Here is a 23,520-nt window from a genome sequence, read left to right as displayed (position 1 = left end):
TCATAGTTATCTCTGTCTCGCCGCCGGCTGACGTTACGTATCAAATGAAGCAAAGTGTGGGAGCAGGGTTAGCATCGCATGTTAGCCTAACAGCTGTTAGCACCACATCAGTAAGCATCAAATGTTAGCACCACATCTGTTAGCATCACACGTTAGCCTAAAATGTTAGCACCACATCTGTTAGCGTAACATTTGCCAACAGACAGTGATCCAGACCCACACACCCCCCACACACACACCAGTGTTGATGGTGTATGAGAGGTGATTAGTGCCACACGCTTCAATATTTATTATTTCCCATTTTTTAAAATCTATTAGTTCAATCAAACTAAATTAATTGAAAACAAAAAATGTAATTTGTCGACTACCGCAAAGGTGTCAGATAAATAAAGTTAGCGTTCTGCAGAAAGAGTACTTTTACCTACTTAAAGTACTCTACACTGAGTACACACTCTAGGTAGCAAAGTGTGTACTTCAGTACGCAGTGTGTGTACTGCTGCTCCCTCCCTGCCTGTAGGGGGCAGCACTCTCTCCTGATCACTTGATGTTTAACTCAGATATCAGACCCTCATCTCTACATGTGGCACTGATCACCTTCATACAACCAGAGAGGTAGCACCAGTAACCCCTGTACCAACGAAGAAGAAGGAGAAAGGAGTTAGAGGAGGAGTTAGTGCACCAATCAGAGAGCAGCTCCTGTTAATGAACCAGAGGAAGTCGTTAGGACAAACCAAACATGGCGGAGCAGCAACGTACTATTCCCGCTCGTCCTCGCTGAAACGCTGCTTCAGTCTTCAGGGGAAGAACACAGTCACTCACAACAAATAAACTTTATTAACATCTGGTGAAACACAACAAACATGACTTTTTCTTGTAAATTAACCTTTTTTTGGAGAATTTCCAAGATTTGTTATTGTATATGTAAATCTCACGTTTTTCGTATATTCATCACATAACCTTAAAGGTCTCCTATCATGCTATTTTAAGGTATATATAATGGGTCTCAGATATATACAGATAAATAAAAAACATGTCTATGAAGTGTTTTGCTCCAAACACTAAACTTCTCAGAGAACGTCTTTCTCAGTGTTTCTTTAAACTGAAGCTTAATTAGTTTGGGACCTCAGATTTCCATCGCCATAACTACACTGTAGCTACTGTGCATATGATGATACAGCAGAGTCAGTCAGAGAGTTGAGCATGAACATGGCTCACAGTGCTCAGAGCCAGATGTTGGTCACATGATGTTCATTGAGGTTAGGCATCATGTTTTTGGGTGGATAAGAATAAAAACCTAGAATCTTAATTGTAAACAGTTGAATATCAGAGGACAAAGCACCAGGTGTGTTTACCTGTCGGCGTCAGTGACCAGCGCCAGGCGGCCATAATCCCACGCTACCTTCCTCAGGATGGAGAAGACGAAGAGCAGCACCTGAAGAGGAGGAGGAAGAGGAGGGAGAGCTTCCTGTCAGTCAGATTCAAACCTCTTCATGTGTGTGTGTGTGTGTCTGTCTGTGTATGTGTCTGTCTGTCTGTGTGTGTGTGTCTGTATGTGTCTGTGTGTGTGTGTGTGTGTGTCTGTCTGTCTGTGTCTGTCTGTCTGTGTGTGTGTCTGTGTGTCTGTCTGTGTGTGTGTGTCTGTGTGTGTGTGTCTGTGTGTGTGTGTCTGTCTAGCTGTGTGTGTGTGTGTCTGTCTGTGTATGTGTCTGTCTGTCTGTGTGTGTGTGTCTGTGTCTGTGTGTCTGTGTCTGTGTGTGTCTGTCTGTGTATGTGTCTGTCTGTCTGTCTGTGTCTGTGTCTGTGTGTCTGTCTGTCTGTGTCTGTGTGTCTGTCTGTCTGTCTGTGTGTGTGTGTGTGTCTGTGTGTGCGTGTGTGTGTGTGTGTGTGTGTGTGTGTCTCTCACCAGGAAGCACATGAAATCCAGAGCCAGCACAGTGGGCACCCCCCCAAAGGGCAGCCCCTGCAGCACGGTGCTGCGTATCCGGGCAGAATAGCAGTAATCTTTGGACTCGCTGTTAGCGGAGCAGTTCTCCCCGGTGCACGCCTGCCCCCCCCCTCCGTACATCACCATGGCAACGATCAGCGCTCTGAGCATGCTCAGTGCAGCATCCTGGCAGGGAACCTGTGAGGGGGGAGACAGGGAGTCAACGAATGAAACACCTGGGCCCTTTCTCATTTTTCTAATTTCCCCTCCTCGACTCCTCGAATCCTCGGTCCTCCGGTAGTGACTCGGAGGAGCTGTGAGGTCCGTGCAGAAAGCAGAGCAGTGTGTATCATATATATCACTCAGTGTAACAGGCCTACTCTCTTTGCTTTAGTTTAGTAGATATCTACAAACTAAGAGTCCAGATGTTTCTAAAACCATTTAGTGCTTCACAAAATAAAATACACAACGGCTGTAGCCTGATGATATGCTTTAGGAGCTGTGTGTGTGTGTGTGTGTGTGTGTGTGTGTGTGTGTGTGTGTGTGTGTGTGTGTGTGTGTGTGTGGTTGGTACAGTGTGGTACAGTGTGTAGGTGTGTGTGGTACAGTGTGGTACAGTGTGTAGGTGTGTGTGGTACAGTGTGTAGGTGTGTGTGGTACAGTGTGTAGGTGTGTGTGGTACAGTGTGTAGGTGTGTGTGGTTGGTACAGTGTGGTACAGTGTGTAGGTGTGTGTGGTACAGTGTGGTACAGTGTGTAGGTGTGTGTGGTACAGTGTGTAGGTGTGTGTGGTACAGTGTGTAGGTGTGTGTGGTACAGTGTGGTACAGTGTGTAGGTGTGTGTGGTACAGTGTGTAGGTGTGTGTGGTACAGTGTGGTACAGTGTGTAGGTGTGTGTGGTACAGTGTGTAGGTGTGTGTGGTACAGTGTGGTACAGTGTGTAGGTGTGTGTGGTACAGTGTGTAGGTGTGTGTGGTACAGTGTGGTACAGTGTGTAGGTGTGTGTGGTACAGTGTGTAGGTGTGTGTGGTACAGTGTGGTACAGTGTGTAGGTGTGTGTGGTAGAGTGTGTAGGTGTGTGTGGTACAGTGTGGTACAGTGTGTAGGTGTGTGTGGTACAGTGTGTAGTATAGGGCTCAACGATTAATCGAAATCGCGATTTGAAATGATGCAATTATCAAATCGCATAGCCTGCCATTTTTTGTTCTTCTTGTGTGTCAGTCATCCACACCAATCAGAAGTGCTGTGCTCTACATGTACCAGCCATTGTTAACCAATCAGAAGTGGCCCATGATAGTAGGCAGACTTGAAGCTCGCTCCGGGCCGGTGGAATTGTATGATCACTGGCCCCACCACTGTAACCACTGGCCCCACCACTGTAACCACTGGCCCCACCACTGTAACCACTGGCCCCACCACTGTAACCACTGGCCCCACCACTGTAACCACTGTAACCACTGGCCCCACCACTGTAACCACTGGCCCCACCACTGTAACCACTGGCCCCACCACTGTAACCACTGGCCCAAGAGCATTCGTCCAAAGAAATCGACTAATAATGAAGAAAATGAACACATTTGTTGTAATAGTAATGTATGCAGACTAGTGTTGCACGGTGTACCGATACTTGAAAGGTACCGTGATACCCTGCCGTTAAAAACGTTACGATTCCTCCGTTTCATTAGTATCGGTACTTTAAGAATGACGGGGAAAAGTACTCTGGTGAGAAAGCGCTGTTTTAATAAGAGCCGTGTGTGTTCAGCGCTCTGCTTCCACTCCCTGCAGCCGTGCCTGCAGCCCCTCCCCTCTCAAGCACGCTCTAAGTGCCTCCCCTCTCAAGCACGCTCTAATGGCGCATTTCCACTACACGGTCGGCCTCGGCCACACTCGGTACGGCTCGGTACGGCTTGGCCGCGTTGGGCCTTAACAGGGCCGACTCACTTCATGCTGCGCTTCCATTACAGTTTAGGAACTGGGGTAGTTACTATAGTAACGCAGTGTAGGCGGAGCCGTGACGTCATCTTCAATGAGAACTCCAGAAACACAACACAGCCGTTAGCTGTTAGCACTCAGAGCTCACAGCTCCTTATATATGTTCAGAAACTGGACAAAAGTTAAACAAGTACAAACCACAGACTGTCTGTGTCATGGTGAATACAGTCGCTGCTTTATTTATGTCTGTATAGGCCGTTGTTGTGAGTGTGGACGGTCGGAGCATATACTGCGTTAGCTTAGCCAATCTCCATCTAGAAAAACACGCATTTTAAAAGGTTTTTCCCCTGCCGTCTGTCTGCAGACTTGACAAAGCATTAATTCATGGTTTTTACTAACCGGTATCAGTATGTTGTTACTTCATCATTTAGAAACGTGTATTACAATTAAATCACGGTCAAATATGTCCATCTTGTTGTAGTTCTAGCCCTCTTGCCAGCGCTCCTCTCTCTAGTTTAGCATACTCAGCCCGACTCAGCCCTGTTTGTTGGCCCCGATAGAACCACAATTTTCTAGGGCCAGAAAAGAGGGGAAAAAGTGGCCCCGCGCCGTGCCGCGCCGGAACGAGGCCTAGTGGAAGCACAACCAAAAAAGGGGACGGCACGACACGGCACGCTTAAAGCGAGCTACGCGCTGCAATGGAAATGCGCCATTAGTGCCTCCCCTCTCAAGCACGCTCTAAGTGCCTCCCCTCTCTCGTGCACACTCTAAGTGCCTCCCCTCTCTCGTGCACACTCTAAGTGCCTCCCCTCTCTCGTGCACACTCTAAGTGCCTCCCCTCTCTCGTGCACGCGCTAGCTGCCAGAGCATGTGAGAAAACGAGAAGCTGCAAGTGGGAGTGCAACTGCCGCTGCGCCTCGGCTTGTTGACAAAAAAGACGCCAGAAGCGAAATGTGGAAGTATTGTAGCTCTGACAGTGAGGGCAAGCCTACGGACACCACGAGGCCTGTCTGTGAGATAAGAGATCAACTCAGTGAAAGCACCGCCTGCTGACCAATCAGAGCTCCGTGTGCGGAGTTTAAAGCGATCAAGTCATATTACAGGAGAAAGGAAATACAGAAAAACTGCCGTTGCAGGAAAGACGGCCGGCAAGCAGTCAGCACTCTGCGCAGCCTGCGCTGCTGGCTTCCTCCAAGTTTACAGTAAAACAAACTGGTGGTGTGATCAATGGTCATTGACAATTATTAATACTATTACTATTATTAGTCTATATTTTGGTTGAAACCAAACCAGGAAAAAAAAGAAAAACATAAATATTAATAAAAAAATATATAAATAAAATCGAATTTTAAAAATAATCTTCGATTATGGAGACTGTAACGAATATTCGAATAATCGAATAATCGCTGGCATCGCTAATTCATATCACATCATAATGTATCTCATATTTCCTTATCTGAGACAGCTTCTTGAGCCGTATCTGGCCGTGCAACACTCACAGTGTCACATACTGTATGCAGAAGCATTATTTTAAGCAACACATTAAAGGTGGGGTAGGTAAGTTTGAGAAACCGGCTCGAGTGCGCTAGAATTTGAAAATACACAGCCGGAACAAATCTGCCACTTCCTTACAGAGCCCCTCCTCCAACACACACGAACGCGCACATGACCAATGAGGGCACCAGATAAGTTTGTGCCCCGATGGAAGGCTGACAGGCAGGTAGGCCATCCAGTTATTTCAGCCGGGCCGGCTCAGATGATTGGTCGTGCTTTTTACAGTACTACAGCTTCCACAGGTGATGATTTATTTATGGATTTATTGTCAAAGCGCTTCAGATATTCATTGCTATCGGGATGTTAAGAGCATTCCATGGAATATAACAACAAGTGTATCTCGGGCCGGTTTCTCAAACTGACCTACCCCACCTTTAATTGAATTTTTGTCTTTATCACAAAATGTGCTAAAACAACTTAAGAAATGTTGAAGTATAATTAAATCATAAACAAGATCACAGAAGATGCAGCGGCAGTGATGGGAGCGTCTGTGTTTCAGCGGACTACATTTCCCAGCATGCCTCAGTCCTCTGTATTAAATATTAAACACATTAAATATATATTATAATTTCAAAAGTAATCTCACTGTAAAACCTGTTTACATTTATTTTGCATTTCAAATTCTGTACACCAGCCTACCTCAAATATATAGTATTTTATTATACATTTCTATTATTTCATTATAAATATATAATTTATATTTTTGTATTATATATTTATATTATTTTATTATTATATATATTTTTTAATATATTTATATAATTGTTATTATACATTTTAGAATGGTATTTCATATTTTATCCATGATGTACCTTCCTTTGTGTAATGTCTTTGTTTCTCTTGCTTTGTATTCATATTTAATGAGCATTGTCTGAAGGAGCTAATGTCTCATAATAAATCATATTTCTGACTTCCTTTGTTTCTGTCAGTATTCTGGGTTTGACTTGCTCCTGCAGTTTCTTTAGAGAAGCGTAGAAGCGTTTCTAAAGATAGGCCTCGTCTTCGGCGCCTGCAGCGTAAACATAACAGACGGATGTTTTTATAACAAAGAACCCTGTTAACCCCCCCACTTCATCACGGACATTAACACAGTTATTTGTTTTCTGACATGTCATGTTTGAATATGCAAAGGGATGATGTAATGCTGACTTCTGTTGAGTTTAGGAGAAACCCAAAGACAGAAGAAACTCCACGAGTCCAACAGGAGACTTGTTATTGAAGATAAATATTGACGAGAGCCAAACTAGACTTTCAAACCTCAGATGATCTTTTAGTCAATAAAGGTTCCTCATGACTTCACATCAGTGTTTCCTGTTCACAACAAACGCTAATCACTGGCTATCTTCATAATCAATTATTGCTTTAAATCCTCTGACTGCAGCTTCTTCAGGTGAAGATAACTCCATCTTCCACGTGAGGAAACTCAATATATGTTATACACGTCAGTGTTTCCCCTACCATTGTCTTGGAGGGGCGCTGCGCCCCGCCAACGGAGCCCCGCCAACGGAGCCCCGCCAACGGAGCCCCGCCAACGGAGCCCCGCCAACGGAGCCCCCCCTGAAATTCAAGGTGTTACATTTTTTTTTTTTTTAATAATTATTATTTTTTTTTTAATATATATAGCACCAAATTGCAACTAATCTATATCTACTGTCACTTTTCACATTGAACATGTGCTCTTTTATTAAATAAACTAAACGCTTTCATTTTAAGTTGTGAGTTGTTGACCCTAAGAAACACTGATGCATTCATCAATAACAATAATCCACAGCTCCTCTCTCTGCTCCAGAGGATTTTTTTTTTTAAATATCCCAAAGCCACCCCCCCGCACCCCCCCAAAGCAGTAAACCTAGGGGAAACACTGCACGTGTGTATATATATATATATATATATATATACACACATCAGTGTTTAGTCTAAGCCGGTCAACAGGCTCTGCGCCCTCTCACTCTCGGCGTGCACCCTCAAACCAAAATGCAGATATTTCCTCGTAAAATGTTAAAGTGATCCCAGAAAACAACATGTCTGTTCTTCAAAGACGGTATAACGACTCCAGAAATCTGAGTATCAAACAGAGCGTCAGACGCAGAGACAGCTTGGTTTCTACGGAGCTCCGACGTCACGTTGTTGTTTAGTCACCTTGTTGTTTAGTCACCTTGTTGTTTAGTCACGTTGTTGTTTAGTCACGTTGTTGTTTAGTCACCTTGTTGTTTAGTCACGTTGTTGTTTAGTCAAACCCTGCTCATATACATAAAAAGCTATATATTTATAGATATTATTGTTAAACATGCAGACATTTACAGCATGTTGTTTGCTTTACTCACAGTTGTGTTTCTGTGGTTTTTCACAATAAGAGTTGTCTCTACTCATTCAACCAAGAAACTATGTTACAGAAACCAAGAAATATCAGATAAATGTATTTAAATGAATTAATAATAAAGCTCAGAGTGTTTTGAGGTTTCCGTTTTAACGATGGAGAAATGTCTCTCTGGGAATTGTGGTCCTATTTCTAATGGACTACAAAGCAAAGTGGCTTTAATAGTCTCTGTTAATTCTATTTAAAGAGTCCTCTCCTGCTGATGTTCAGGTGTATATCAGTATGTAGTGTCTCTACTTTAAAGAGTCCTCTCCTGCTGATGTTCAGGTGTATATCAGTATGTAGTGTCTCTACTTTAAAGAGTCCTCTCCTGCTGATGTTCAGGTGTATATCAGTGTGTAGTGTCTCTACTTTAAAGAGTCCTCTCCTGCTGATGTTCAGGTGTATATCAGTATGTAGTGTCTCTACTTTAAAGAGTCCTCTCCTGCTGATGTTCAGGTGTATATCAGTATGTAGTGTCTCTACTTTAAAGAGTCCTCTCCTGCTGATGTTCAGGTGTATATCAGTATGTAGTGTCTCTACTTTAAAGAGTCCTCTCCTGCTGATGTTCAGGTGTATATCAGTATGTAGTGTCTCTACTTTAAAGAGTCCTCTCCTGCTGATGTGCAGGTGTATATCAGTATGTAATGTCTCTACTTTAAAGAGTCCTCTCCTGCTGATGTTCAGGTGTATATCAGTATGTAGTGTCTCTACTTTAAAGAGTCCTCTCCTGCTGATGTGCAGGTGTATATCAGTATGTAATGTCTCTACTTTAAAGAGTCCTCTCCTGCTGATGTTCAGGTGTATATCAGTATGTAGTGTCTCTACTTTAAAGAGTCCTCTCCTGCTCATGTTCAGGTGTATATCAGTATGTAGTGTCTCTACTTTAAAGAGTCCTCTCCTGCTGATGTTCAGGTGTATATCAGTATGTAGTGTCTCTACTTTAAAGAGTCCTCTCCTGCTCATGTTCAGGTGTATATCAGTATGTAGTGTCTCTACTTTAAAGAGTCCTCTCCTGCTGATGTTCAGGTGTATATCAGTATGTAGTGTCTCTACTTTAAAGAGTCCTCTCCTGCTGATGTTCAGGTGTATATCAGTATGTAGAATCTCTACTTTAAAAAGACTCCTCTAGCCAATAGGATTGCGAGTGTTACATTGTGATGTCACTATGTTCCGGAAGTAAGGAGTCCAATGGAGGTGTTTGTATATAGAGAACACACTACAGGGAACAATACGGCCTCTTTAATCTACTTAAATAACGCTCAGACACTTTTTGTTAAATATTTGTTATTTTAAACATGTTAGTAAAGATTTATGTTGGGAACTTTCTGCTTAATGTCTCCAATCAACCCTGAGGCGTTCAAGGACCAATGGAAAACAGTAAATCAGGACGGGTCAGATCAATGAAGTCAATAGTATTATTTCTGCCTCACAACAGAGTGAACACTAACATGACTAACTCAGCAACAACACAATCATACAGACAGTGTGTTCTATCACAGGAGGTACAGATATCACATCATGTAGTTACTGCAAACACCAAGCATTTACACAAAATACTTCTACTCTTTGTATTCCTAGATTGACTTATTTTGTGTTTATATGTTCATTTAAATCTTAAACTCATATTTGATGTCTTAATTCTGGATCTATATCTAGAAATGATTACTTATATCAGATCATATTTATATATTATCTAATCATTTTTCTATTTCTATAATAATCTCATTTGATCTTTTTAAATAAGAATTGTATCTATTTTTAAATGTTAATTGTGATTGTTGTACATCTCATAAAGTTGATTTATCTTATAATCTCCATTTAGAAGAACATATTTATTTCGTATTTTGACTGAATCTCATCATTAAGACTTTCTATCTGATAAACATGACTTTACACATCATGACTCTGACATGGATCTCATCATTAAGCACATTATTGTTATATATTTATAATAAAAGGCTAGTTTCCCCTTGTGTTTGGGGCTCTGCTGGGAGATGCGTTTCCCCCCCGGCCCTCCTGCCCGGCTCTGCGGCCCTGATGCACCTGCAGTCCGGCCTCACAGACACCAGACCCCCCCCCCTGATCCCCCGGAGCTCCAGACACCCTGTCCCCCGGATCATCTGCCCGACATCAGAGAGGGGTCTGCGGGGGGGTGGATGCAGGGGGATGAGGCTTGTTTGTGGGGCTGAGACCCGGACGATGTGTCCTCTGCGCACACATTATATAACCCTTCACGGTATGGATGCTGCTACCGGGGGGGGGGGGGCAGAGCCGGGGACAGGCCCTTCTTTGCGGCTGCAGCAGCGGCCTGTCCCCCCCTCCTCCCCGGAGCAGCAGATCTAACAAAGCCGTCTTATGACCGCCCGAAGCCCGTCATCAATTAACCCAATTATAGAGTAAAGCCGGTACCTGCTAGCCACCTCCTCCTCTTCGTCCTGCCGTTAAACCGAGCTGTTTTCCCCGCAGAAAAACCGTTAAAACCTCACAAATCCTCCGTGTTGCCGCAGAGGCGCCATCAACGGGATTCAGGCCCGGGAAAACTGGAGTCTCGCGCACCAGCCGTTGGGTTCGCCGCAGAACGAGTCCCTCCGCCGGGTCAGTAGTTCGGTTCGTGTCACTCCGCCGGGTGTCGGTGCTGCTGCTCCGGGTGTCGGGGTAAAATGGAGGCGGTGTCTCCGGGAATAGAAGCCGGAGAGGAGCTGCTGCTGCCGGGGGAAGGAGGGGAGGAGTAGCCGCTGCTGCTGCACGGAGCCGCCGGCAGGGGGAGCCACAGAGCCTTCAGAGTCCGCTCCAGGTCCGCTCTAACGGGGGCTCTATTTGTTCACCGAGATTTATTTAATAGAAATGCAAACATGAAATATTCTTCACATCTAGTATTCATTAAAAAGTACATAGAAATACGTGTAAAAAGAAGAAATGGTGGTGGATATATTTAAAAACATGTTTTTATAAACATTAAATATAATAAAATAATGGTAAATATTCTCCACATCTAATATTAATCTAAAAAAGAAAATAATAATAATTTCTATAGATGATTATATTCACAGAAATGTTTCCCAAAAATATTAGATATAATAAAAATAATGGTTCATTTAAACTCATATTTTTCACATTTATTAATATTATAATATAATAATTGACTTGTGTTATGTTTGTGGAGTTTTGTATTCACAGACAGACCATGGGGAATATGTTCCACTTATATTAATATACTTTATAATACATTGATTACAGTAAAACATTAAACAATAATAACTATCATTGTGTTAAACATATAATAATATATCTTTAAAGGGGACCTATCATGCAAAAGTCACTTTTTGATGTCTTTTATACAAAGATGTGTCCCCTGTGTGTCAGGGAACTCACGCAGCATCAGAAAATAAAACCCTCTCTCTTTCCTCCGTACCCAAATCTCTAAAAACGGGGGAACAACGGAGCTGATCCAGATTTAGTAAGTAAGTAAGTAAAACTTTATTTATATAGCAGCACCCTTCTCAACACGAATGTACAAAGTGCTTTACAGTACAGTACACAGGACACAATTCAAAGTGCAACTATAAAATGTAGAATAAAAGACATAAAACACAGCAGGTAACACATAGGATAAAACATAGGATAAAACACCAATGAAAGACAGCTACTAACTCACCTCCTCCGGCGACCCAAAGGCCTATCGGAAAAGGTGGGTCTTTAACTGCCCCTTAAAAATCTCTATTGAGGCAGAGGCTCTTATGGCGCATTTCCACCATGGCGCAGAGCGCGGTTTAAGCGTGCCGTGTCGTGCCGGGCCCGTTTTTGGTTGCGTTTCCACTTGGCCTACTTCCGGCCCGGGGCTACTTTTTCACCTTTTTTCTGGCCCGACAAAATCGTGGTTCTATCGGGGCCAACAAACAGGCTGAGTCGGGCTGAGTTTGCTAAACTAGAGAGAGAATCGCTGGCAAGGGGGCTACAACTACAACAAGATGGACATATTTGACCGTGATTTAATTGTAATACACGTTTCAAAATGATGAAGTAACAACATACTGATACCGGTTGGTAAAAACCATGAATTAATGCTTTGTCAAGTCTGCAGACAGACGGCAGGGGAAAAACCTTTTAAAATGCGTGTTTTTCTAGATGGAGATTGGCTAAGCTAACGCAGTATATGCTCCGACCGTCCACACTCACAACAACGGCCTATACAGACATAAATAAAGCAGCGACTGTATTCACCATGACACAGGCAGTCTGTGGTTTGTACTTGTTTAACTTTTGTCTAGTTTCTGAACAGATATGAGGAGCTGTGAGCTCTGAGTGCTAACAGCTAACGGCTGTGTTGTTTTTCTGGGGTGCTCATTGAAGATGACGTCACGGCTCCGCCTACACTGCGTTACTATAGTAACTACCCCAGTTCCTAAACTGTAATGGAAATGCGCCATAAAGTGAGCTGGGCCTAACAAGGCCTAACAAGGCCTGACAAGGCCGTACTAAGTCGAGCGAGGCCTGCGGTGGAAATGCGCCATTAGTCTCTGGGGGAGTTTGTTCCAAAGCCTTGGGGCCACCGCCTCAAAGGCTCGGTCACCCTTAGTCTTTAGCCTGGATTTGCGTCCGATATGACGTAATATCTGAAATGTGGACCCACGGCCCTATCAGAAACGTTGCTATCAGAAACAATGCCCGACTGTTTTGGACGTAATATGGTCGGTGTTTACATTAGCATCGCTAACACTCAGAGCTAACCTGTACTGGAGAGCATGTGTGTGAAGAAGCAGGAAATAAAAAGGAACTCACCTTGTGGTATAACCGGCAAGAGAGAAAGCCTTTGAGCTCCATACTGTTTCAGAGACAATCCTTGATAATCCATGATATGGCGTTTCATCACGGCAGTATTTAGTTTAGACGGTAGCTGCCGGGTCCCCCATGAGCTCAGCCCCCTCCTTTTTAAAGCTTTATACCCAAATCAGCACTTTAGAAACAGGAAGTGAAATAGAGGGATATGAGGCATGGCTAGAATGGGTGATCTGTTTGGTGTTTGGAGCAAAACACTTCAGACATGTTTTTTATATATTTGTATATATCTGAGACCTATGCTATTGCCTACAAATAGCATGATAGGTGACCTTTAAAAGCCCTGACACACCAGGCAGTCACCAGAGAACTCGCCGACACCGACAGTTCCATCGACGTGTTCTCCTGCGTCTTGGCCACGTTTCTGCAGGGGGATCATTAATAATGACAATTTTATGATTTTTTAAAATAATTTTCTCTGATTTGCTTCAGAATAAAAGACTTTTGAAGCCAGAAAAAGGCTCTGTGACCTTTTGACCTGTGCTGGACTATGGTGATTTGCTGTATATGAATGCACCTGCCCATTACCTGGAAAGGTTAGATGCCGCCTATCACAGTGCTCTGAGATTTGTTACTAACTGTAAAGCACTTACTCATCACTGTACCCTGTATGCCAAGGCAGGTCTGCCTTCACTTACTGTACGGAGGCTCAGTCATTGGTACATGTTCATATATAAAGCCATGCTGGGTAAACTACAGACTTATATCTGCTCCTTGATCTCACGGAGAGTGGCAAGTAGCTATTGCCTGAGATCCCAGGATGTGTTCTACATGTGCCAAGTGCTAGGACTGTTCTAGGTACTAAAGCTTTTATGTGCGCTGCTCCTCTAACTTGGAACACTATGTTCCCTTGCATCATTTTAAAGCACGGCTGGATGAAATGTTATTGGATACCTGTCACTGTGAATAGGTTGCTAATTTATACCCCTGTTATTATGTTGTGATGTCCTTTTTGTTTTCTGTTGTTTATGTGTAACCAATGTACCGCAGGTCTCCCTTGAAAAAGAGATGGTTGATCTCAATGGGATTTTCACCTGGTTAAATAAAGGCTACAAACAAAAGAATCAGAAACATGAAATGCTTAAAACCACAGAATCCCCTCAGAGAGGTTCAAATGAGTCACTCAGACTCACATTACACACACACACACACACACACACACACACACACACACACACACACACACACACACACACACACACACACACACACACACACACACACACACACACACACACACACACACACACACACACACACACACACACACACACACACACACACACACACACACACACACACACACACACACACACACACACACACACACACACACACACACACACACACACACACACACACACACACACACGTTCTGTTATGGTATATTTCTCTTTCAATCAATGTTCATTGAGGAAAACAGTATCAGTGTCTTATTTTATATTCATCACAGTGAGTGCAGTGAGTGCTGAACTTGATGGGCCCACCGGTGGGTCCGGACCATGACATGAAACACTGGCTTGCTTGTATCAAATCAATACATCCCATACATCATTGGAACGGGAAGAATCTCAGCGACAACACTAACTAAAGCATTTCCATCTCCAGTAAACACAGCCTACATGGCAAGCATTTTTATAATATACAGTAATGTAAAATAAGCACTATCTTTGAACTTACTGCAAAAAATAATATGAAATCCACCCCTGGTGTCATTCTGTCTGTCACCCCTTGATTCTACTTGCTTTGACTGTTCAAATGAGATGTCAACCATCAAAATTGGATAAGGAGTTCCAGAGATATCACTGTGCAAAACACACCGGTCAATTGTGACCGAAACTAGCATGTGAAGGGGGGTATGACCTAACAAGAGAAGCGAGGTTCAGACACGGAGGATTGTTCGCTCAGCGCTGTACATTAATGTCCCTTAACTTTCCCCTTAACTGTCCCCTTAACTGCCGAATAGGAAGCTCTGAATCGGAAGCTAACTTCAGCGTCGCAGCTGACGCTCTGCTTGTTCGTTTGCTTCTCTTTCTGCATTTCTGTGGTTGCATCTATTTTTAGTCATTTCGCACTTTTTTTGCACAGTCATTTACTTTGAGTACTTGAACTACATTGTACTGCACATTGAATACTTGAACTAGCCTACCTGTGGGAGAGTAACAGATTAAGCTCCCCCCTCTCATAGGCTACTGTATTCCCTCCTCCCCAGTCCCTCAGCGGTAGATGGAGTTCCTGCAGCCGGAGATGGAGTGCTGTGAGTCGGCCGTGTCCTCTCTCAGCTGGGCTCTGGTCCTCGGAGGCCCGGTCTACCTGCTCCGTCAGACCCGGACCCACACACCCTACGGCCGGTACCGAACCGCGCGGAGCCGCTGCTGCCCCGCCAGACTGGCCTGGTTCCTGCAGGAGGCTCCGGCTCTGCTGCTGCCGCTGATGATGCTGCTGCTGCTGCCCGGGGAGCAGGGGGGGAGAGCCGGGGAGCAGGGGGGGAGAGCCGGGGAGCAGAGGGGGAGAGCCGGGGAGCAGGGGTGGAGAACCGGGGGGAGAACCGGAGGCACCCTGCTGATCTGTACCTTCATGCTGCACTACTTCCACAGGTAGGCCCAGTGGCGTAGCCAGGAATTATTGTGTGGGTGGGCCTGGAGAAATGTAGGTGGGCCAGGGGGAGACTTATTAAGCGTGGGGTCTGAGCTGAAACTTCATTAATGATTTTAATGATTTGTTAATGCACTAATTGAACATAAGCATAAACTAGCAGTGAAAACAAAAACATAGGCACGGCTTTAACAGTACTTTTATCGTTTTTTTTGGAGAAAAAAATAAGGTAAACTAACTAACACAAATTGTGAACAAAACTATCATTGCTTTTTATTTTAATTAAATACATAATATTTCACATCAAAAGAAACAACAGTGTTTTAACAAATCGTATTAAATAATGTGATGACAGAACTGTAAACAGAATAGCTGAAACTTTAACAAAATAAATAACTCAGTTACCTCTAATCATTAGCCCATGTTTGTATAATTGAGTTAACTCCGTGTGTTACTGCTAGCATACATAACACCTGACGTGGAAAAGTTACTCGTGGATGGGGCTACAGAGCTACTAGAAAGACAGTCGAACCCGGTGCATTTCTCCGTTTGAATGTGGTGCACTTTTACAAGATGTTTAGACAAATTGCTCGTGTTACCGCCCTTACATGCTAAACTCTTATTGCACTTTTGGTAACGAGCATTGTCCTCATCGAACAAGTAAAGTTTAACCACACCTCGGAGCGCGTTCTCTCCGCCATCTCCTCCGTGTGTGTGTATGAGGTGTGATTTGTGCCAAAGAGTATGAGGTGTGATTTGTGCCAAAGAGCGAACTCACTGAGCAGACAATCGTGTCGGTCGTCGCCTACCATGCCGTGAACTATGCCGTGAGAGAAGTAACGTGACACTCTCGTCGCCACCCCGCTCGTCTGAGTAGCTACATGACGTCTGCGTCTGAAGTTACTTTACTTTGGTAGTTATCACCAAATAACCCTGTAATGTTGCAGCTACGTTGCTGTTCAAGCTAGAATCTATTTCAATATAGTTTTGGTATTAAAATAATGTTACACCTCTTGTATGCCCTGAATGCAAAAAACAACCACAGACAAGAATATATATTTTTAATTATCAAAATGATAACAAAGGCTGAAAAAACAGGAGAAGCCTGTCTTCCCTTGGTCTCCAGGAGAAAACTGTATATCACCAAGTTTTCATATAGTTTTGTGTGTGAAATAGATCGATGCAGTGAACACGACTTTATGTATTTGTTTATGGTTTATTTGATTTGGAGGGATGCAGTATACATAGAAGTTCAGAGAAGAGGCAACCCCTATTGTTTATTTTATTTCATTTCAGCACCATGGCAGAGGCAAATATAGAGTTAATGTGCGGAGATTATAATGTCCCGTTTACTAAAATATGTAGGCTATTGTTTTATGATGTTTAGTTGACAAAATAGTCACTGTGCTACATTTTGCTGCACTCAAGCATACATCTGAAGACAAGAGTTGTGTCCCCCTTTGGCCACAAGGGGGAGTATATATATATATTGTGTATATATATATATTTTGTATAGATGTTGCAACTATACAGAGCTATGGCAATACTATATGTAACTGAGGTCATGCTAATAAAGCTATTGAATTGAATTGAGTATACCTTTAAGTGAGCTGTCAGGAGGAAACAAAGGTTGGCCAACACATTGCACTTTAATGCTGAGAAAGTACAAAGACGTGAAACGATGTGCTGCAATGTCTGTGTATTTTTGAAGAATGCCAAGTAAAGGAAGAAAGTAATAACTCGCACTGAGTCTTAATACATTACTTTATTTCTATTATATAAAAACACTATCCAATGATTTATTATGTTTGTGTCACACACACCATTAACCTATACAACAATAGGGAGCCCTGGCTCAAGGACGGACACAACAAGGACACCACATGATTATTTTCCAATTACAGTATATTTATTTAAAGAGAGCAACTCAATTGTGATATCAGTTAATCAGTAATGTGTGTAGCGTACGGGTGTGTGATGTGTCAGCAGGGCCGGACTGGGACCATAGGTCAGGTCAGGAATCATACACCCAGCCAGGCCACTACTAGTTTAGTTTGGGGGCGTTTTGCTGGATGTATCATCAATATTTACAACGTTGCTGCCCTTAGTGATAGCCCTACAGTTTGAATCTACTACTTAAATAGAAACATATGGACACAGGATATTGTTAAAAAAAACGTGTGCATATGTATTTGGGAACCTTTCCATGTGAACATGTTTTATTTGGGGGTGGACCTCAAATGGATTAAACTCTGATCAATAACTATAGTAACTTATTGAGAGAACATGAACATAGCTTGCTTATACTGTTGTCATTACATTTCCTTTGTTCAGTGTTTTCATAGACATAGCCTATTGAAACAGTTTCCTCTGCACCTGCCAGTTCTGTCCACTGAGCTCTGCATCTCTCCCTCAGGGTCATCACCATCAGCATCATCTGATAGTGGAACTGAATAAGGAGAACATGTAATCATTACATTAACAACTATTTATGAAATAACATTATTCAAGAACATACATTATGCAACACTTATTTGATCACTTAGTTGACCCTGTATTTGCATGGCCTAATACCATAATGATTGTCTCCCCTTTAGACAACATAACCATCTCAAGTGATCCCCTCACAGTATGAGGGGTTTGTAGCCCCACAGTTAGCTGCAGTCTAACGGTTATATTACATATATTTGCCTTGAGAAACATTAAGGACATGTTTGGGTTTTGTGTAGCCTTATAGTCTCCAGTCACACAGGGCCTGCCACTAACTTAGCATTGGACTGAGAAACAGTTTTGTTGACAGTCGATGTGCACATCAGGCTACAATATAGAAAGAAATGTGGCTCATAATGTTCGCTCACTTACTTTCTGCTTCGTCATTCTCTATACCATAGGGGGTTCTGAATAAATCAGTGATTTTAGCACATTTCACTGCCTTTTGCTGCAGGGTGGGGGTCCATCCTTCCACAATAATGAACCTTGCCGTCAGTTTCAGTCGGTCCAGTCCACACTAATGTAAACAGCAGCTCGCTGGTCTCGTGAGAAACGGAGAGTGGAACAACCAATCACATCTTCATTATTCTCCTGGAATTTAAATGTGCCCATTCGCTAGTCTGACACATAGACTGTATATATAAAGGCCTGGTCTGACACATAGACTGTATAAAGGTCTGGTCTGACACATAGACTGTATATAAAGGTCTGGTCTGACAGGTGCGTGGTTCTCACTGCGCTTCATACCGGTGCAACTTTGAACACCTTCAATATATGCCACATTAATGGATTTGGCCTGCAGTCACCGCATCTGGGCTGAATTAAAGACGTATTATTTTAGTCCTGTGTGTTTATTAGAGGCCATGTCAGCAGGCCACATCATGCCAGCGTTGCGTTCACAAGACATACAAGCCACAAACTGGCAATCGAAACATGCTACAACCTGAGGGACAGTGAATGAGACACACAGACACAGACACACCCACACACACCTTGAGGGAGGGAGAGACAGCTGATCGCCGTGCAGCGATCAGCTGTTCCGGAGCAGAGAGAGAGAGAGAGAGCTGCTAGACACAACTCTTATTAATCCCCGTACCGGACAATTGTTATTTGTTCCAAATCGGAACCGGATTTCGGTTCCCGATCCTCATCACATCCCCAGCCACAGCCGTGGTCTTAACCGGTCTTGACATAAAATCTCGAGTCCTATAGGTCCGATACAGAGACAATACGAAACCAAATACAGTCGATTCCGAGACCAATAGCATTAAAAAGTGGTCTGGAGACCGGTCTCGAGTACAACACCAGCAAATATTCTCATACTAATGATTATTAATTATTATTCCCCTCTCTTCTGATACCAATACTGTGCCGATGAGAAAGTGTACCTGTAATGCCGCATTTCCACTACACGGTCGGCCTCGGCCACGCTCGGTACGGCTCGGTACGGCTCGGTACGGCTTGGCCGCGTTGGGCCTTAACAGGGCCGACTCACTTCATGCTGCGCTTCCATTACAGTTTAGGAACTGGGGTAGTTACTATAGTAACGCAGTGTAGGCGGAGCCGTGACGTCATCTTCAATGAGAACTCCAGAAACACAACACAGCCGTTAGCTGTTAGCACTCAGAGCTCACAGCTCCTTATATATGTTCAGAAACTCGACAAAAGTTAAACAAGTACAAACCACAGACTGTCTGTGTCATGGTGAATACAGTCGCTGCTTTATTTATGTCTGTATAGGCCGTTGTTGTGAGTGTGGACGGTCGGAGCATATACTGCGTTAGCTTAGCCAATCTCCATCTAGAAAAACACGCATTTTAAAAGGTTTTTCGCCTGCCGTCTGTCTGCAGACTTGACAAAGCATTAATTCATGGTTTTTACTAACCGGTATCAGTATGTTGTTACTTCATCATTTAGAAACGTGTATTACAATTAAATCACGGTCAAATATGTCCATCTTGTTGTAGTTCTAGCCCTCTTGCCAGCGCTCCTCTCTCTAGTTTAGCATACTCAGCCCGACTCAGCCCTGTTTGTTGGCCCCGATAGAACCACAATTTTGTCGGGCCAGAAAAGAGGGGAAAAAGTGGCCCCGCGCCGTGCCGCGCCGGAACGAGGCCTAGTGGAAGCGCAACCAAAAACGGGTACGGCACGACACGGCACGCTTAAAGCGAGCTCCGCGCTGTAGTGGAACTGCGCCATAACACTCTCCAAACTAGGAGCGGAATCATTCGAAAAATATAATATAGGATAATGCTATACAATGCTAACGGAGGCGAGACGTACGTTATTCACGCGCTTATCCACACGCTTATGTACACGCTTATGTACACGTACGTTATCAACACGCGTATCTAAGATAGCACTTTCAAAGCTACGCCGCCGCCACGTGAGCGCGTACTTTGAGCGCACCTATGATACGTCGCCGTGACGTCGTGACGTCGCCTGTATCGTACGTCAACCCATTCAAAATTGATGGAGGCGTTGGCGCACGTTGACACGTCAGTTCTCCGCTCAGTGAGCTTAGTTATCTGCTCTTTGGCACAAATCACACCTCATATGTGTGTTGCTGCATGTACAGTAGCAGCTGCGTGTGTGTAAACCGCCCCGCCCCCTCGCACACAGACGGGGGAGAGAGATCTCTCGTCTGGATTGGAAAGATCGAAAATACTAAAAATAATCATAGACGCATTTTGCTGTCTTTTTGCATATTAGAAACAGAGTTGGCGACACTAAAACTGCAATATAATGTTTGTGTAGCAATAATACATATGAGATATATTTTTTACATGTCTCCAGTACCGACCGATAACGTCGGAGCGTAATGGTACCACGGTCTTTAATAATTCAGCCCTGGGGCTCGGTACCCATCCCTACACATGACTGGCTCGGCGGCCACAGGTTGTTTATCCTTGACAGTCGCACAGTGGGCACACACTGAGAGTTTTCATATTCAGCAAATGTGTACACGCTTCACTGCAGACCTCAAGAAGAAATAAGACTTTCGTTAACTCACGGCAAAACCTACTTTACTTACTAATTTACTCACGGTAAAAAAATGCACTCCCTATTCCATTGTCATGAAGGTGGAATCTAACTATATCCAGAATAAGTTTGATTGGATCCAGCTAGAAACATGTTTATTTCTGCTGTAAAGTTGGGCATTTTAACATGGGGGTCTATGGGGATGGATCCTTTCTGCATCCATCTCCTGTTGGCCACTAGAGGAACTGCAGTTTGTGGCACTTCCTTCTGGGCTTCCCGGCTCTGCGCTATAACGCGCTGATTGGCTGTGGGTGGGCCAGACGTGCATGTGGGTGGGCCCAGGCCCACCCGGGCCCACCATGGATGTATAATAAGAACTGGATACAGCGTGGGAGGCGGGGCCTCATTCATTCCTATGAGAGTTGCTCATTCGCGCATGATGATAAAATGGCCCAACTTTTGAGAGAGCGAAACGTCACAGATTACCCGGCATGCCTGAGAAGTACCCGTATGTGCGCTCATAGCGCATGCGCAACTTTAACCATGCCCCCCAAAATGCTCGTTCACATCAAGCACGTCAATTTGCGTACACGTAACAGCACCGCACGTTCATGACAGCATGGTAATGTTTGTTATGATAGATTTGATATTAACGAGGCGGCAGTTAGCAGCTAGCGGTTAGCTAGTAATTATGCTAATTTACACATCAATCGTTATGTACTTTTATATTACGCTGTAACAGGATCTAGTGATATCCAAGCAACAGAGCTTCATTTAGCATGAAAGAATTATTGCACTGTATATATATATATATATATATATATATATATATATATACACACAGTGCAATAAGCTTCTTAGTGCAATAAGAAGCTACAGGGACGTTAATCTACGTCGGTAATATTAACTTTATTTAATACAACATTTACGGTACAAGATTTAATCATACAGCCCATGTAGTATAATATGTTATAAATGATGAATTACAGCAAACATGTGCAATATATCCATTATTACAGCTCCGTGGGCTGGCAGTAAGGCGATATGGGTCCGTTCTTATTGTGCATCCATGGGTAAAGATAAACGCATGTAGTGCTGAACACGTAACATGAACGTGCCGGGCGGCGCGGTCCCGTGGGTTAGATGCGCGTTCATAATGCAGAGGGAAATAACTCTCAGAATAACGTTATTAGCACATTTTACAACTTGAGGAACGAATGTTTTTAATAAGGGCTATACAAGTGTTCATACTGGGTAGTTTATTTAGTTTAAAAAAAATTATCCAACGATTTACAGACCACTCTTTCCCCATGTAAGTCAATGGGAAAAAGTGTTTCCGGGCCTGGCAACCAAAAGGAAGTGTAGTACCGCCGTTTGGCCAGCACGAATATTTTCATCAGAGTCCGGCGCACTTCCTGGGGGCTTGGGGCCCACCCACAGCTACGCCACTGGGTAGGCCTACAGGATTCATTCATTCACAGTAAAATGTGGATAAAGTATGTTTAGTAAAAGTTCTTATTGTGCAATACAATGGTGTCAAAGTATTTAAAGTATTTATATCCAGCATTATTGAACGTTGTAAAATGTAGTTTACTGAAGAGGATTAGCGCCACATGGAAAGGAAATTCGGATTTTTTTTTTTTCATGTGGCCCTAATCCTCTTCCGTAGTAGTTAAAGTACTCAAAGTAAAAGTATTTATATGCAGTAACATGTAGTCAAAGTACTCAAAGTATAGGTATTTATATACAGTAACATGTAGTCAAAGTACTCAAAGTATAGGTATTTATATACAGTAACATGTAGTCAAAGTACTCAAAGTATAGGTATTTATATACAGTAACATGTAGTCAAAGTACTCAGAGTATAAGTATTGTGCAGTACAGTGAGATGCAGAAAGAGAACCCTAACCTCAAGAGAAGTGAAACATCTACAAACAGATGCTAAAGGACAACAAGGTGAAGATAAATAAGATGAGGTACTCTATTGATCCCAAATTGGGAAAGGCATGGCACATAAGTAGAAATGAAAAGAGTAGAAATAAACTATTCTAAAATATAAAACTCTCCAGATAGAAATAAAACACCTATAAACTCTGACAAAACAACTTCTAAATAACCAGAAAAACACGGAAATTATCAAAAGTCGACTCTTTGAGTTTGTGTGGAAGGAAAAAGGAGAAACACAGAGAACACGTGAAGAACATGTGAAGAACTATGACGACACACTGACTTCTCAGGAAGGGAAGTGACAGCAGAACCTCCTCCTGTCCTCCAGAAAGACAGATGAGACCAGGCCCGTCCACACGGAGGGGCAGAACCTCCTCCTGTCCTCCAGAAAGACAGATGAGACCAGGCCCGTCCACACGGAGGGGCAGAACCTCCTCCTGTCCTCCAGAAAGACAGATGAGACCAGGCCCGTCCACACGGAGGGGCAGAACCTCCTCCTGTCCTCCAGAAAGACAGATGAGACCAGGCCCGTCCACACGGAGGGGCAGAACCTCCTCCTGTCCTCCAGAAAGACAGATGAGACCAGGCCCGTCCACACGGAGGGGCAGAACCTCCTCCTGTCCTCCAGAAAGACAGATGAGACCAGGCCCGTCCACACGGAGGGGCAGAACCTCCTCCTGTCCTCCAGAAAGACAGATGAGACCAGGCCCGTCCACACGGAGGGGCAGAACCTCCTCCTGTCCTCCAGAAAGACAGATGAGACCAGGCCCGTCCACACGGAGGGGCATGTTTGTATTGAACAGGTTCTTTAACCTCTTAAGCCCTGAGCCTGTTTTTCAGGCCTCAGGCTCGAAAATGCCATTCCCAGAACAAATGACCATATCTTCCCTTCTGAAAGGGTT

At 43.7% G+C, this 23,520-nt stretch overlaps 2 protein-coding genes across 2 annotated transcripts in view; one reads left to right on the top strand and one right to left on the bottom strand.

Moving 5' to 3' along the window:
• LOC117484592 (CSC1-like protein 2) overlaps nucleotides 1-10,457 on the bottom strand; it is a 49,723-nt gene extending 39,266 nt beyond the window's left edge. The window contains 4 exon segments of the mRNA XM_034133024.1: nucleotides 757-792; nucleotides 1,353-1,432; nucleotides 1,904-2,122; nucleotides 10,178-10,457. Of these exon segments, the coding sequence (XP_033988915.1) occupies nucleotides 757-792; nucleotides 1,353-1,432; nucleotides 1,904-2,095 (308 nt within the window). The 5' untranslated portion in view covers nucleotides 2,096-2,122; nucleotides 10,178-10,457.
• A 4,146-nt stretch (nucleotides 10,458-14,603) lies between these two features.
• The window catches only part of srd5a2a (steroid-5-alpha-reductase, alpha polypeptide 2a), a 34,002-nt gene continuing 25,085 nt past the window's right edge, over nucleotides 14,604-23,520 (top strand). Inside the window, exon 1 of the mRNA XM_034133025.1 lies at nucleotides 14,604-15,201. Within this exon, the coding sequence (XP_033988916.1) occupies nucleotides 14,831-15,201 (371 nt within the window). The 5' untranslated portion in view covers nucleotides 14,604-14,830. The remainder of the gene's footprint in view (nucleotides 15,202-23,520) is intronic.

This window comes from Trematomus bernacchii, unplaced genomic scaffold (genome assembly GCF_902827165.1).
Source record: "Trematomus bernacchii unplaced genomic scaffold, fTreBer1.1, whole genome shotgun sequence".
NCBI classification, from domain to species: Eukaryota; Metazoa; Chordata; class Actinopteri; order Perciformes; family Nototheniidae; genus Trematomus; species Trematomus bernacchii.
The sequence above is the reverse complement of the archived record's forward strand: the minus strand, read 5'-3'. Positions and strand labels throughout refer to the sequence as shown.